Source organism: Oncorhynchus tshawytscha, linkage group LG07 (genome assembly GCF_018296145.1).
Source record: "Oncorhynchus tshawytscha isolate Ot180627B linkage group LG07, Otsh_v2.0, whole genome shotgun sequence".
NCBI lineage: Eukaryota > Metazoa > Chordata > Actinopteri > Salmoniformes > Salmonidae > Oncorhynchus > Oncorhynchus tshawytscha.
Genome location: NC_056435.1, coordinates 38,638,673 through 38,655,192, shown reverse-complemented (window position 1 = coordinate 38,655,192; position 16,520 = coordinate 38,638,673). Strand labels below are relative to the sequence as shown.

At 44.7% G+C, this 16,520-nt stretch overlaps 1 protein-coding gene across 6 annotated transcripts in view; it reads right to left on the bottom strand.

Annotated features, from left to right (window-relative positions):
- The window catches only part of ephb2b (eph receptor B2b), a 159,941-nt gene that overhangs the window by 94,386 nt on the left and 49,035 nt on the right, over positions 1–16,520 (bottom strand). For 4 of the 6 annotated variants that reach the window (XM_024427129.1, XM_024427133.1, XM_024427130.1 and 1 more), the window contains exon 2: positions 5,335–5,420. In XM_024427129.1, coding sequence (XP_024282897.1) covers positions 5,335–5,420 — 86 coding nt within the window. The remainder of the gene's footprint in view (positions 1–5,334; positions 5,421–16,520) is intronic. The other 2 variants (XM_024427131.1, XM_024427132.1) reach the window with 1 other exon arrangement.

Here is a 16,520-nt window from a genome sequence, read left to right as displayed (position 1 = left end):
CATACCAGCTCCTCGTATCGGCCGGGCTAGAGTAAGCATCGAGCCAAGTGCCATGAAGCCGGCTCTACGCATCTGGTCTCCAGTGCGTCTCCTTGGGCCGGCTTACATGGCACCAGCCTTGCACACGGTGTCCCCGGTTCGCCTGCATAGCCCAGTGCGGGCTATTCCACCTCGCCGCACTGGCAGGGCGACCGGGAGCATTCAACCGGGTAAGGTTGGGCAGGCTCGGTGCTCAAGAGCTCCAGTGCGCCTGCATGGTCCGGTCTTTCCAGTACCACCTCCACACACCAGCCCTCCGGTGGCAGCTCCCCGCACCAGGCTTCCTGTGCGTGTCCTCGGCCCAGTACCACCAGTGCCAGCACCACGCATCAGGCCTACAGTGCGCCTCGCCTCTCCAGCGCTGCCGGAGTCTCCCAGCGCTGCTAGAGCCTTCCTCCTCTCCAGCGCTGCAGGAGTCTCCCGCCTGTTCGGCGCTGCCAGAGCTCCCGCCCCTCAGTCCAGAGGCGCTAGAGCCCCTCATTCCAGAGGCGCCAGAGCTACTCAGTCCAGCGCTGCCAGAGCCTTCCTCTCCAGCGTTGCCGGAGCTTCCCGTCTGCCCAGCGCCATCTGCCCAGCGCCATCTGCCCAGCGCCATCAGCCCCGTCTGCCCAGCCAGGAGCCGCCAGTGCCGCCAGTCAGCCAGGAGCCGCCAGTACCGCCAGTCAGCCAGGATCTGCCAGTGCCGCCAGTCAGCCAGGGGCCGCCAGTGCCACCAGTCAGCCAGGGGCCGCCAGTCAGCCCAGAGGCGCCAGAGCCCCTCAGCCCAGAGGCGCCAGAGCCCCTCAGCCTAGAGGCGCCAGAGCTTCCGCCCCTCTGTCCCGAGCTTCCGCCCCTCTGTCCCGAGCTGCCGCCCCTCTGTCCCGAGCTGCCGCCCCTCTGTCTCGAGCTGCCGCCCCTCTGTCTAGTGGGGTCATTTAGTAGGGTCGCCGTGGTTAGGAGGCCACGGAAGCGGACAATGGGGCGAACTAAGACTATGGTGAAGTGGGGGCCACGTCCAGCACCAGAGCCGCCACCGCGGACAGATGCCCACCCAGACCCTCCCCAATAGGTTCAGGTTTTGTGGCCGGAGTCCGCACCTTGGGGGGGGTTACTGTCACACCCTGACCATAGTTTGCATTGTATGTTTCTATGTTTTGTTTGGTCAGGGTGTGATCTGATGGGCATTCTATGTTGGATGTCTGATCTGGTGGGCATTCTATGTTGGATGTCTTGTTTGTCTATTTCTATGTCTGGCCTGATATGGTTCTCAATCAGAGGCAGGTGTTAGTCATTGTCTCTGATTGGGAACCATACTTAGGTAGCCTGGGTTTCACTGTGTGTTTGTGGGTGATTGTTCCTGTCTCTGTGTTTGCACCAGATAGGGCTGTTTAGGTTTTCTCACGTTTATTGTTTTTGTTAGTCTATTCATGTATAGTTTTTCTTTATTAAAGAACCATGAATAGAAACCACGCTGCATTTTGGTCCGCCTCTCCTTCAACTCAAGAGAACTGTTACATGTAATCTAAATTAGGGTCCCCTGGAAACACTGACCAATACTTAGGTTCCTATACTGTCAATTGTAATTCCTCCCTGACTTATGCATTCGTTGTCATGTCAAACAGCAATCAAGGTGCTGAACACTAAATTCCAACTATAGAATTAGAATAAGCATTCTTTTTCCATGATTCCAGCAGTTCACCATTTAAATAGGCCTCAATTTAATTATTTTTTTCATGTCATGCGCCATTGCTTTGGCACTGTGTAGAAATTATAACAAAAGTGCAGGAAATGTATGAAAATGCAGAAAAATTGGTTTGTTTGAAGTTGGATTGAACAGTATAAAACAATCAGAATGGAGAGAACCCCACTGAAATCCCTTAACATTTATGAGTTGCTACCCTAGGGTCATAAACTACACATGAGCATATCTATAAAACATAAAATACAAATATTGTCATACTGTCAAAAAAATGAAAAAATATTGTAATGATATTTTGGTCATAATGTACAGTTGACTATCATGTATGAAGTTAGGATATATTTTATGAATCTTTACAGCGTAAGGAAAGGCCAACTGCTGGTATGGTACTGTGCTGAATGTTACTGATCTGTCAGTTAAGACTGTGAAGCCATGCATGTGCGTGTAAGACAATAGCTACTGTAAAGCACCTCTGGCTGGTATATTGAGCGATTCCAATTACCACACCTGTTCCTATTGTGCTGGTCCACTGGGGACAGCTAGGCCCCACGAGACTTCAGAATGGATTGTGTTCGCATCCAGCTCCATAATTTCCCTATAAAACCCCAACATCTGCATCTGATAGGTGCTTTACCTGATCAATCAGGGCCTGAGAGGTACTCTAGCTCTCCAATAACAGTGAAATGAATCGGATAATCTTGAACAGGCCATGGCATAATGTTTAGTCTGAAGTCAAATACTTTTCAGCAGAAACGGAAGCTAGGTTGAAGATAGATGTATCCATGACAACCGGATGCATCCAGTTGTTGGCAACTCTGCTAAGGGTGTTATGTAGAAGTGTGCCCCTCACTTGTTAGCCTGTCGAAAGCTGCAAGAGTAGACAACTCTAGACTGTCTAGCGCTGTCTTTTCTTGCAACTTCAGACAGGCTAACAAGTGAGGGGCACACCTATACATAACACCCTGGGACTTGACTTTGATGTGAGGATCGAAACCCCTAAAACTTTGATGCTGATTAATGAAAGTAAACAGGGCAGATTTTTCATCACTGGCATTTTCAAATGTTTGACTTTCAAGTCTGAAGTTTCAACTTCTTATTTATATAGATCATTAAATATACTTTTCTGATTGCTTTTCTGAACGTTACATGTAGTCAATATGAATGGGAGACGTGATGCAAACTGCCTGTAAGATTTCCAACCTCGTTAAGGGGGAAATGGTAGCGCTGGTTCTGTTTAGATTGAATCCAGAGCTGGGGAGAGGAAGACACCGGGCCTCTTTGTTCTCTCAAATTAGCAGGAAAGAGAGCATGCCCTCAGGTTGAGGGAGATGTTGAGCTAAATTATTGCAGAAGATCTTTGAAGTTGCACCAGTGGACTGTTGGAGCTCTTTTTTTTTGGTCTTATTTTTCGTGCTTAAAGACACACAGCATGATAGAGTATAATTCAAACCACCCTTGATACCAACCACAGAAGTATAAATAATTGAATAAAATAGGGAGTGGTTTTGTGAAATGCACCATCAAGTAAGTATGCAGCATATTTCTCTGTGTTTTGGACACAGTCTGAGGATTCTGGATCCTGTGGTGGAGGAAGAAGTGAAGGAGACCGAGGTTCTGGTTTCGGCTGGTCAGGAGAGGGCTCGGCTTGAGTGTGGCTAGATAGAACAAATGCTTTGGCGCACCATGTGGAAATACTGTGCATCAATCGCTGCTGGAGCTAATATAACACATACAGTTGAAGTCAGAAGTTTGCATACACCTTAGCCAAATACATTTAAACTCAGTTTTTCACAATTCCTGACAATGAATCCCAGTAAAAAAGTCCCTGTTTTAGGTCAGTTAGGATCACCACTTTATTTTAAGAATGTCAAATGTCAGAATAATAGTAGAGAGAATGATTTATTTCAGCTTTCATTTCTTCCATCACATTCCAAGTGGGTCAGAAGTTTACATACACTCAATTAGAATTTGGTAGCATTGCCTTTAAATTGCTTAACTTTGGTCAAACGTTTCGGGTAGCCTTCCACAAGCTTCCCACAATAGGTTGGGTGAATTTTGGCCCATTCCTCCTGACAGAGCTGGTGTAACTGAGTCAGGTTTGTAGGCCTCCATGCTTGCACACGCTTTTTCAGTTCTGCCCACAATTTTTCTGTAGGATAGAGGTAAGGCTTTGTGCTAGCCACTCCAATACCTTGACTTTGTTGTCCTTAAGCCATTTTGCCACAACTTTGGAAGTATGCTTGGGGTCATTGTCCATTTGGAAGACCCATTTGTGACCAAGCTTTAACTTCCTGACTGATGTCTTGAGATGTTGCTTCAATATATCCACACACGTTTCCTTCGTCGTGATGCCATCTATTTTGTGAAGTGCACCAGTCCCTCCTGCAGCAAAGCACCCCCACAACATGTTGCTGCCACCCCCCTGCTTCACGGATGGGATGGTGTTCTTCGGCTTGCAAGCCTCCCCCTTTTTCCTCCAAACATAACTATGGTCATTATGGCCAAACAGTTCTATTTTTGTTTCATCAGACCAGAGAACATTTCTCCAAAAAGTACGATCTTTGTCCCCATGTGCAGTTGCAAACCGTAGTCTGGCTTTTTTATGGACGTTTTGGAGCAGTGGCTTCTTCCTTGCTGAGCGGCCTTTCAGGTAATGCCGATATAGGACTCGTTTTACTGTGGATATAGATACTTTTGTACCTGTTTCCTCCAGCATCTTCACAAGGTCCTTTGCTGTTGTTCTGGGATTGATTTGCACTTTTCGCACCAAAGTACATTCAACTCTAGGATACAGAACGCTCCTTCCTGAGCGGTATGACAGCTGCGTGGTCCCATGATGTTTATACTTGCGTACTATTGTTTGTACAGATGAACGTGGTACCTTCAGGCGTTTGGAAATTGCTCCCAAGGATGAACCAGACTTGTGGAGGTTTACAATTTTTTTTCTGAGGTCTTGGCTGATTTCTTTTCATTTTCCCATGATGTCAAGCAAAGAGGCACTGAGTTTGAAGGTAGGCCTTGAAATACATCCACAGGTACACCTCCAATTGACTTAAATGATGTACATTTGCATATCAGAAGCTTCTAAAGCCATGACATCATTTTCTGGAATTTTCCAAGCTGTTTAAAGGAACAGTCAACTTAGTGTATGTAAACTTCTGACCCACTGGAATTGTGATACAGTGAAATAATCTGTCTAAACAATTGTTGGAAAAATTACTTGTGTCATGCACAAAGTAGATGTCCTAACCGACTTGCCAAAACTATAGTTTGTTAACAATACATTTGTGGAGTGGTTGAAAAACGAGTTTCAATGACTCCAACCTAAGTGTATGTAAACTTCCGACTTCAACTGTAGTAGTCATAGTTTAAAGGATCATTTATTTTATTTTAAATTTGTCTTTCCATTTATTGTTATCGCATCAATTCCGGCAATTTATCGCCCAGCTCTGCTGTTGGGTGTCAAAACCAAGTTGATCTGTGATGAACTAAAATTAACTGAAAATGTGGCGCACTGTAGTATTGCTGCATCTGCATGAAAATTAGTTAATTAGCAATCAAATGAATTAAGCAACTGAAATGAAAATGTTATGGTATCATGTAGATCATGAGCTTACACTCACGCTGTTGTCATTGGACCCTGACACGGGATAGACTGTCCAGCCCAACTCAGCTGTCGCTGTGGTGGAGTCCATTAGTGTCTCTGTGGAGAAGAAAGAGAGGGAGGTCAGACGACATCCAAGTCATAGAGTACCTTCAAACAAATAATATACCGTAGCAACAGTGCAATAGGTGAAGATGGGAGTCCATTTATGAGGTACTCATTCAAACCCTAATAAGATTTGATTACAATTAATAATAATGAAACTATATTTCATTTTCAGTCTTAAAATTACTGCTACTGTAGTATTTTTTCAGACATCTCCATTATCCTCTCTCTTAAAGATGGCAATGCAACTGTTTGAGAACAGGGCATATTTGGCTACGTGCTGTAGTAGTAAACAGTGTGTGACCATCCACGTGGAAGAGAACAGATCACTGGGTTCACTGGAACTTGGTCAACTCTACCACAGCCACCAGGCTACTACTTCATGGGTCAACTTCCACTCAACAGGCACATGCTTCTTCAGTTCCACCCCCTGGCTTTGAGGGGCAACCTCCCGGCTGGAAAAAGAAAAGCTCCTGGGGTAGTGAGAGGGGCCACTCTAGATCCGCTGGATTAGCTGGTGGAAAAGAACACCTCTGGTAATTGGGGCCAAAGAGAATATGTCTCCTGTTTGTCATGAGGTCCTCTCTGGCCAGCCAACGCCATTCCAGAGGCAGGCAAGGCAGGCTGTCTGTCAATGCCTTCTCTCTGAGAAATGGGGGGGAAGGGGAGGGGGGCAGAAAGAGGGTCCTACAGGCCTAATGAATTTCCACTAGTTATTAGCCCAGGAGCACCAGTGTTGAGCAGATGGAGACAACATTCATCAGGTGATAGGCGCCAGCTGCAACTCCAAAAGGCCAGTGAAAGATGTATGCAATTCCCCTTGACAAGCCAGCTACTAACTATAAGTCACTTTTGGTGATTGGTAGTATAAAGTTATTTTTCAAAGATGTATTTATTATTCAGCATGCGTTCTGTATGATGTCAGACTTCCCTTTCAGAAATTGGAAAATGACTATTGGGCTAATGATCCGGATGGCCTGATTTTACAGTACAGTGCAGCTAAACTCACACAAGAGAGAGAACAGCATCCAATATATTTTAGAACGTTCCAGTATTTTATAACACATGGATTTCCTCTGATTTATTATATTCCAGAGGAAACCAAAGCTTTTAATTAACAGGCTCCACATGCCGCACATTTATTTTTAGGAACTTGCCGAATCTAAGAGCCTCACCAATATACGCAAAGCATAATAGCACATTTCACATCCCATTCAGTTCTCACAAAGACCAAACAGTATAATTAGGCAGATGAGGCTGCATTTTTGCTACCATTGATAACCTTGTGCGACTTCAGGTTGAGCAGTCTACATGAGTGTTAGGCAGTGAAATGGTAATTATCCCCCGTAATGATAATGATAATTAGCTGAGTAGTAAAGTGAGAATGATGAACCCCCTCGGTGGTGGTTTAGGGAGTGTGGTGGTGTAGAGAAAAGGGAGGGAGTGAAATCCCCTGGTATGTGAACACAGACGGCCCTCCAGTCCCTCAGTCCCTCAGTCAGGCTCACACAACCTTTTGCTTACTGCTATTAGAGGCCTGCACGCTGGACAGGTAGTACCTGGCCCTGAAAGACTGATCACCTTTCTCCCTCCTGCTGACTAGACTTCATAGCAGGCAGCCACACCAATTCATTACCTGCTGCAGTGCCAAGAGTACCTCACTGAGTCACAACCAGCACTGTTCACTCCCTCCTCAATCCTCAGGCTCTCAGCAGGCAGCACAGTGGCAGGGCAAGACTGCTCAGTCAGACACACTGTCCAGTAAGAGAGAGACCAAGCAGAGTGGAGGGAGGGAGGGAGGGAGAGAGAGAGAGAGAGAGCGAGACCAGGCAGTGGAAGGAGGGAGGTAGGGAGGGAGAGAGACCAGGCAGAGTGGAGGGAGGGAGGGAGGGAGGGAGGGAGGGAGGGAGGGAGGGAGGGAGGGGGAGGGAGGGAGGGAGGGAGGGAGGGAGGGAGGGAGGGAGGGAGGGCGGGCTCTGGCCCCGAACAGGGAACGGTATGGCAGCGATGAAGCCAAGAGACCAGGACTGACTGTTTACACTGAGGTCTGGAGGTGACGACACATTCCAGCCTGGGCCTCTGGCTCAGCTGGAGGTCAAAGGGCACCAGCTATATTTCAGTTATATGAGCACACAGAGGATGCTGAGCACACCGAGGACGTGAGAGCTTAAACTTTTCAACAAGGCTGTCTTTTTTATTACTAGACAGGCTCAGCCTGAACACTGAAGGTGCATGAATATGCAATGAGACCTTGGAGTTTTAGATACGCTTACAGGCCTAAGAGCGCTTCCTAAAACACTTCCTGAGAGTAAGCAAGGAGGGTTTTGTGCTGATCGTAAACCTCCGCTGAGAGGGTTGTTTAAAGTTACAGAGGGGCCAGACAGGAGGGGCCAGCAGTGCTCCAACAACACTGAGTCTTCTCTGAGAGCTAGGGATGCCGCAGCCTCTCAGCTTTCCAGAGAATGTCATCACATTTTAAATGAAGGTTAGAGAGAGCAGCTGTTCACAGGCTCATAAACAAATTGAGTCTCAGAACACATACCCACATTAATTGACATGGATCAGGGGTTATAGGCCTGGGATTATTGTAGTGGAAATTGGTTGGTCGGCAGCCATGTTTTAAATACCAAAAAGTAGGAGCAACTCGTATAACTTCTATTTCTAAGAAGTGTAGGAGAGAGCAGTTTGTTCCAAAATGATTGCAGGCCCCATTAGCAGATGGGCAATACACAATGGTGGAGGACGAGCCAAGATACCTGCACACACTATGAAGTGCTCTGAGACCAAGTGAAAATACAATTAATTTTCATTCATCGAGTCGGTATTCAAGGTATGTGATTTTGCTTTGTTCAGAGCTTTGGGGACGTTGCTAGCCCTTTTAATCCAGGCACAGTGGTTCTCCTCCAGCTCCAAAGAGCAGTGGATGCAGCAGAGGAGGACAGGAGAAGCGGCCGGCCATAGAGCACGTGTGTGTACATGTGTGTCTGTTTTTGATCGCACATGTGCTTGATTTGTGTGGGTACTGTGTGAGTATGCTTTGGCTTGAGGCGAAGAGGTCAGGCTTTGAGAGATGGATGGCCAATTAGTGTGTAGGGTTGAGCAGGGCAGAGTCTGACTGATGGATGTACACACTGTCTCCTCCAGGGTGTACCATCTTATCTCCCAGCTCCCATTGCCCTCCTCCAGGCAGGAAATAGGTAACAAGTGCAGCCTTCCAAAGAGATGCACATCCCTGTCTCTATAGCAGCACATTAACACACAGGTGGACACAAAGGCGGACACACACACACACACACACACACATGCAGTCACAGATTCACTGATTATACTGTAAAAATGTATACAGCATGAATTTTCAGCGAATTGTGTGGTAGTGGTCTGTCAAAATAGCGCAGAACAACAGTGCAGAACAGCTGTGTAGAATAAATACTATTATAGTATCTAGAATGCAAGGCACTGCATCTCATTGCAAGAGGCATCACTACAGTCTCCGGTTTGAATCCAGGCTGTATCACATCCGACCGTGATTGGGAGTCCCATAGGGCGGCGCACAATTGGCCCAGCGTCGTCCAGGTTAAACCGGGGTAGGCCGTCATTGTAAATAAGAATTTGTTGTTGACTGACTTGCCTTGTTAAATAGAGGCTACATTAAAAAAATGTTTTAAAAAGGCTTCAACATGGGCAAAACCGGGCTTGTATCAAATTACGTTAATAGTTTAATGAGGGTATTTCTGAAGAAGTGATTGACCTCCAAAACACAGCATGTAAAGGCTTGCAAGCATGATGTTCTTTTATCCTCCTTCCCAGGAGAATTGTACTATAGCCTAGCCTCTACAGAGCAAATTCCTCACTTCTACATCAAAGCATCCACAAACACTTTTTTTCAATGCGGTGGAAATGGCAGGTTACAGCACCACAGTGTTTTTCTCACCAAATCTGTGGTGTGTATAACTCAATGAACTTCCATTTCATTAAACACCTGGAATCATAGGCTATATTCAATGGAAAACGTGGATTATAGATGGCGGTACAGCTATAGCCTGAACAATCTGTCCATGAGCTAATACCATAGACCAGAGAGCAGTCTTCTTGTGGACAGTGATAAAAAAAAATATGCCTAGATTTATGGGCACTGGGATTGGAAAAACTGCCTGTGCTGAGGTAAGACTGATGCCCATAATGATGGACGCACACTGCTACTGTATGGCATTTTGGACAGAATAACAAGTAGAGTGCTCTGTTTCATTTGAGGGAGGGAGCCCCTGAACCTGAGCCATCTCAGAAATCTTTCAACTCCATGAGGGTCCATTAGGTGGGGCTCCCACCACCACCACATTACAACATGTCCTTGTGCGGTAAATGAATCAGTAATCCTGCATTTACAATGAAACAGGGGCTTTGTGGATGAGGTGGCATCGGCCCAAACCCCAACAGCATGGGCTTTTTTTCAGAGAGTCAAACTGGGCTTGGCGTGCTGCCCTGGGTATCTGGTGCACTTTAACATGTGTCTTTGGAGAGACATCATTCTATCAGGAAGATTTATGGGTAACCAGGGGTTATTGTCGGTTCCTGCAAGGCCCGGTTCTGGGGTTCTGATGATGATGTAGGGGCTCGAGGAGTGATGACGTGGGATGGAGTGGGACACGACTGAGGCTGAGGATCTAGGCCTGCTCTGAGGGAAAGAGAGGAAGTTGGGCAGTTGATTTTGGCAGCAGACAGTGCCCTGTGAAATATGCTACCACACACAGTACGTGGAGCACTCTGACTGCTAACAGAATGATACAGCACACCATTCCCCTGAGCTACAGGCAGGATGTTCAATAGTAATCCTTACAGAGACCACTGTGTTATCATTCAATATAACTAAACCTGTCAGCCTGGACAAGGAGAAATTACCAAAAACAGAAAAGTAAATCAAGCAAAAACTCTACCATAACATGACTGTCAAGTCCTCTATGTACTACTTAGAATCACTCAAAGACACTCCTGTTTTAACCCTTTTCTGAATCAGCCAATTTTATCACAAGAGTATCTAATCCATAATACTAGATTATTTAGGTACAGTATGTAAATGTGTCAAACTACTGGATCATAAAAATAACAGCTACTCCTGACCCTTATTCATGATAGCACATACAGATGTTTGATCACCTTGTTGCAGAACTGTACTGCAACGCAGGACACTTAAAACGTGCAGTGTATTTGAGGTTTAAAAAGGCTTCTGAAGTTTGTAATTTCCACTTTGCAATTTGAGACTTGATTTTCCCTTACAAAAAATGTATTAACCACTACAAAAATGTCAATTAAAGGAGTAGTTTACTATTTTACACCAACTTGATGTTAGATGGTTGCTCACCCTGAAAGTAGTCTACGGGCCAAGATAAACTGTAATCCATGGTTCAGTTTTCTTTAAATAGACATTAAAAACGTAATATGGCCAGATCACCTTTAAGTAACATCAAACCAAATATGGAGTTGATTTCAGGTGATTTGACATTAAACATGCTCACATGCCCCCATCCCTTTCATTGATTGTTAGCTTGTAGTGGCTAAGGTTAGCTGAAGTTTGTAGTGGATGTTTAAAGGATACTGAACCATTGATTACAGTTTCTCTTGGCCCATAGACTACTTTCAGGGTGAGGAACAATCTAACATCAAGTTGTAAAACATTTCCTGTTGCTGCAAGATTATTGTCCTGCAGTAGCACACTGGCTAAAATGAAGATCCTACATCTGTAACTTTCCAACAGATCACTATTCCAAAGTAATCGACTTAATCATTTTCCAAACCTGGTTTACATCATCGTGGATTACAACACCCCTGTGCGCTGGCTTGCCAATCTTTTCAACATTTGGAATTCTTTCCATGCATCCAGAATGTGTGCTATTGCTATTAGCAGTGACTGTAGGTGCATCATTAGCACACAGTTTCACTGCACATTAAAATGTAGTTAGTTCTGAAAGACACCATATTTCATGATTTGAGTGCACCACTGTTAATTGAGAACCATCAATCTCAAAAGTACATTTGGAGAAAGAATGGTCACCACCTGGTCAATCAAGCACACCGGGGCTTTGGGAGAAAAACCTCAGCTTGGCTGCAAGGCTAGAAGGGTCAAACATGTTTCTAATATTTTTCAAGTACTTCTGAAATCCTAGTTCAAAAATCCTAACGGAGGATAATGTTTTTTCCTTGAGTGGTTAATAGAAAAGGCTGTAATAATGGATCTCATCATTCAAAAGAGTTAAATCTTCAATAGACAGAGAAAAGCCTTCAGTCTGATAATTGTTCCCTGAAATGTGGAGATCTTCCATCATACTTGAAATACCTGCGGGAAAGTCATGCAGAGATGCACAAAGCACCTTACTTCAAACTAACAGCTTTTCACACATCAATACTAATTAACTTGATGGAAATCATCATTGCAAGCCTCCCACACCTTGCCTACAAGCCATAGGGAGAAAGGCGGGTGATAAAATGTTTTATACAGACAGCACATGCACAAACATGAAGCAATTCCTTGTTCATTGATGTATGGTACCGGGTTTCGCATGACAGGCGCTATCTCCTAGGTCGGGCTGAACAGGGCAGGCTGTACCAGAGCCCAAGGCCCCTCAGGACCTATGGTGGCGTGGGAGTACCAAGGGTAGGAGGCATTCCTCCCAGGTAGAGAACACCGAACTGGGTGGAAGGAAGGGCTCAGTGTCCCCTCCCAGCTCACAGTATGTGCCGGGATAATGAACACGTCTTAGAGTTTAAGGAAAACCAGTCTCTGTTCCCACATTTCAGATCCATAGACCTGCCAGAAAAACAGCTTTGTATGTGCAGGCCTGAGAGGCATCACAGCAGGGAAACGGCTCTGAAATGGTCAGTGTACTGTAGGTCACAGAGAGATGGGTAAAGTACTCCAGATTGACTGATAAGTGCCCTTTACTTGTCAAGTGATGTGCCGTCCAAGCTTGACTCAAACAGGCAGCGCTTTGTGTCAGCAAAAATGTAGCTATAAAGACAGAAGAAAGAATACATATATTTCTGTTTATTGCCAGTCTTACCTTGTTTGTCTGCTTGACCCCTGTAAAATACCTTCACATTAACCAGTCAATGCCACTCCATGCCAATAGCCTGCCAGACAATTGAGTTTACTGCCTATTCCACATCCTTTAAGAGCCTTTACACGTAGTCATAATGTATATTTCAGAGCACCAGGTTTACTCCTGATTCTTGTCAGTTAAAGGGTGGCTGATAGAGGAGACCTGGTGACCTGTCCTGTCCTTCATGTCAGTGGGCTGGAGCTGACCCACTGGGCAAAAACTGCTTGAATCAGCATTGTTTCCATGTAATTTCAACCAAAAAATTCAATGTGATGACGTTGACTCATCAGTGAAAACTGATTGGATTTGCAAAAAGTCATCAACGTAAGGGAATTTTGTATTTTTTTCACCCAACTTTTAACCTAAATCCAACGACAGGGTGACATTTTTGGTCGATTTTTACATTGAACTCATGTTAGTTGACAACTCAACCAAATGTAAATCCAAACTAGACATTGAACTGACGTCTGTGCCCAGTGGGGGGGGGGGGTTATGCCTGGTGGATGGAGAGCAGGAAGTCCAGACGGACCATTTCTCAGGCTGTCAGAGAGTAAACGCTGTACTACAACACCCTTCCATGTCCCACAGCTGTCTGCCTGACCTGAAATATGCATGAGATGGAAATGTGTGAGACTGAGCTTCTGAGCTAACACTCTCCCCATATCATGTTGAATATCTAAATATGGCCATGGGGTGAATCACTGTCCTTGATGTAAAGGGTTCAACTTGTTTCATGTATGATATGCTGATGTTTTTCTCTAGGCACAAGCCACTTATTTATTGATTGGCTAAAGCGATTGAAGCCGGTAATCTAAAGAAATACACAAACATCACATGTCTACAGCATTCTGTGTATGCCAACTACTTTCCTAGATTCAACATTGATACACAAAAATGGTATATCATTTCTAGGTTAAGTGCTACAAGAACTGTAAATGGGGCTTCTGACATTATATAGTTGAATGATAAATCCGGCTCATCCGGAGATGTGAATGATTCATGAAATGTAAATAAATAAGTCATTGGCTCACGCAGAGACAAGCGTGCTTTCGTGTGGCCGTTTATCATTAGACGTGTTTATCATTACATGAAAAAATTAAGTGGAAAATAAGGACACATGAAAGTAACATTGTAATGAAAATGACAGCAATTTAACACACTGTTAAGCTTCCTAACCCAGCATTACTGGAATCTTAAGAACTGCCAGTTCCTCAAATTTCCTGTGCCTTACCTGGCATGTACTTAAAATGGGCACAGGGGAAGCTGCTTCTCCAATATAAATCCCCGATCACGTTTGTAGGTGATGTCATGGTGAAGTTGGATAGCTAAACTCATGCACAGAAACACGTAAGAGTCTAACAGTTGTCTCACGCCAGGTCGTCAAATCAGAGGCACTCCTTCGAAATAAAGTTGTTTTTGACGAAAATGTAAGCGTGTTAGTTTGTTAAATTTACCAGGTTGGAGTAATAACATGTTGAACAACTTAAGACATTGGCTCGAATCTAGGTTGTGCCTTTAGATTTAGAGAACATTTAAAACTAAGGATTCATTATTCACTTGTCTCATTGACTTCTCAAACCCCGGCCTGGTTTGCTTAGCTTGTTTCACAAGCATTCCCAGAAGTCTCGTGATGTTGCGCCTCTGGGATTAGAAACTCTGTGACCATAACGTCACTGCATGAACTACTGTTATGTGTGTCTAAAATATTTACCAAATGGAGGGGATACAGGCATTGGCCCTGTATCCTCCCAGGAGGACTCAAAAGAACAAAAGGCTTGATACAAGACTGGTGGTTATATCATTAATTACCAGCATATTGATATCAAATACTGTTCACTCTCACTGTTTTACACATTGGCAACAAACCAAAGATTGGTGTCTGGATCCATGAAAGGAACACATATCAGAGAACAGACATTAATAAGAACTCCTGCATCCTGCTGTATGAAACCCATATGTGTGTGTGTGCCTCTCTGTGTTAGGGATTGGCAACAACTATATCATTGTCTTTTGTAAGGCAGATGTTTCAACCAAGGAGCCTCCAGAAAAATGTCAAAGCTTAATATCACAGGGGATGATTAGTGAGATATGATGGGACTCAAATAACCTCCATTCATTTTCCATAACCACCCCACCAAGTGTAACTAATAAAACATGGAAGCACAACTATTACAAGATAAATGATACAATAGCTCACCAGTCTGCGTCCTTATTAAATCTCCTCTCAGTAATATGAATCACAAGAATTTCAGATGCCCTAGATTGTCATATTAAACCTTCAGCCCTTTCTGTGTAGTTTCTGTGCTGAGGAATTTGAGCAGTGACACTTGATGTGTGAGCATCACAGGGTCAAACTAGGAGAGTTGATCCATTGCCAGTCGATGCAGTCTGTCTGCCAGGGAAGTTATAAGCTCTAGATCTCTGTCTGCACAGATATCCCCATCCTCCCCGCTGCATAATCAATAGCTTGGTCTACTTATCCAATATACTGCATATGTGTCCAGATATGTGTCCAATATACTGCATATGTGTCTCTATTGAAGCTAATGTCAAATGTAAGTGATGTGCTTATTACAATTTATAAAAGTACAGACTCAGAGCTTCAAAGTGGTATATCACACACTGTAGTTGGAAGAAACATTGGAAAGTGTTGATGCTTTGAGAGTATATAAACGTGTTATCTCACGTAACAGACAAGCAAGAGAAAATGCCCGTTGAAAGATTTTGATCAGATTTTAACACTTCCTGAAGAGCTCTTCTTTGTTTACAACCATTCAGCATCTTTCCTACCCATTTAAGCCTTAGCACCTCTACTTAAACCCAGCTAAATTCGGGGCAGCAATGTTTTGAGAGCTATAGCATCACATTTACAGCTGTACATACTGTGAGGTAGGAACCAGCATCAAACGCCTCACATTCTGTAACTAGTCACATATTTGCTCACCTCGGTGTTGCGTAATCTTCCATAGATGCATGTTATTTCGGGACTTTAATCAAACATGAGCATGAAATGATGTGGCAGATATGAAATAGTAAAGTTGTGGGAAGGCCTGTATGAACCAACTGACAGACAAATGGCTAGAGGCGGATACTTATCTCTCCTATGGAGAGTGTCTGTGGGTTTCTGTGTGAGTGTGTGCTTATGTGTGTGCGTGTGTTTTTAAGTGCATACCTTTTGTGTGAGCATGGCTGGTGTAGTGACTGAAGGATTACGCCATGCTCAGCAGTAGACAGCAGACTCCAGCAGAGCCAGGTGGGTAGCCCTTCCCTCCTCCCTTCCTCCCTCCCTACATGCCTCCTAACACTCATGCTTGTTCTGATTCTCTGAGATGCTCCATATCCAGCCCACCTCGCTTAAGTTCCCTGAACCGAATAGGAGATGAGTGTACCTCCTCACGGCCGTGACTGTTTTACCAGGACCCCCTGGACCTGGGGACCACACGTATCAGGGAACAGAGGAATGGCAGACCTACTTCAGATTCCTGGTCTATGAGCTAGTCGTCCTCTTGCCTGTGGAAGAGTTATGAACGGTCATGCCCCCCTGGGGTTCTATAAAGCTCAGACTCTGATGCAGGCTCCACAGTGGGTCTAGTCTTGCACTGCTGGGACCATTACTCCTGTCTGAGGAGCCTAGCTTAAAGACACAAAGCCAGGACATGCCTCCACAATAACCCAAATATCACTCCACATGTTGGCACCCCAAATCCCTGCCATCAACATGCTCTCCATCACTGAATACACAGCACAATGGAAAGTGTGTACCAAAAAACACACTTTTAAGTTCCTCTAACACAAAACTAACTATCCCTAGATATTGGACACCTGTAGGCCATAGATGGAGGGCTAATGGTTTCATGGTGGCAAGCTCTGAATGGTTATAATTGAGCTGCCTGTGACAGCAGAGCAGTACTCCCTTCAGCTGGACCAGGCTATGTTGACAAGAAGCAATTCTCACCAGACACATTTCCAGAAAGCCCTATCCACAAAGACTTAAAGTGTCTAT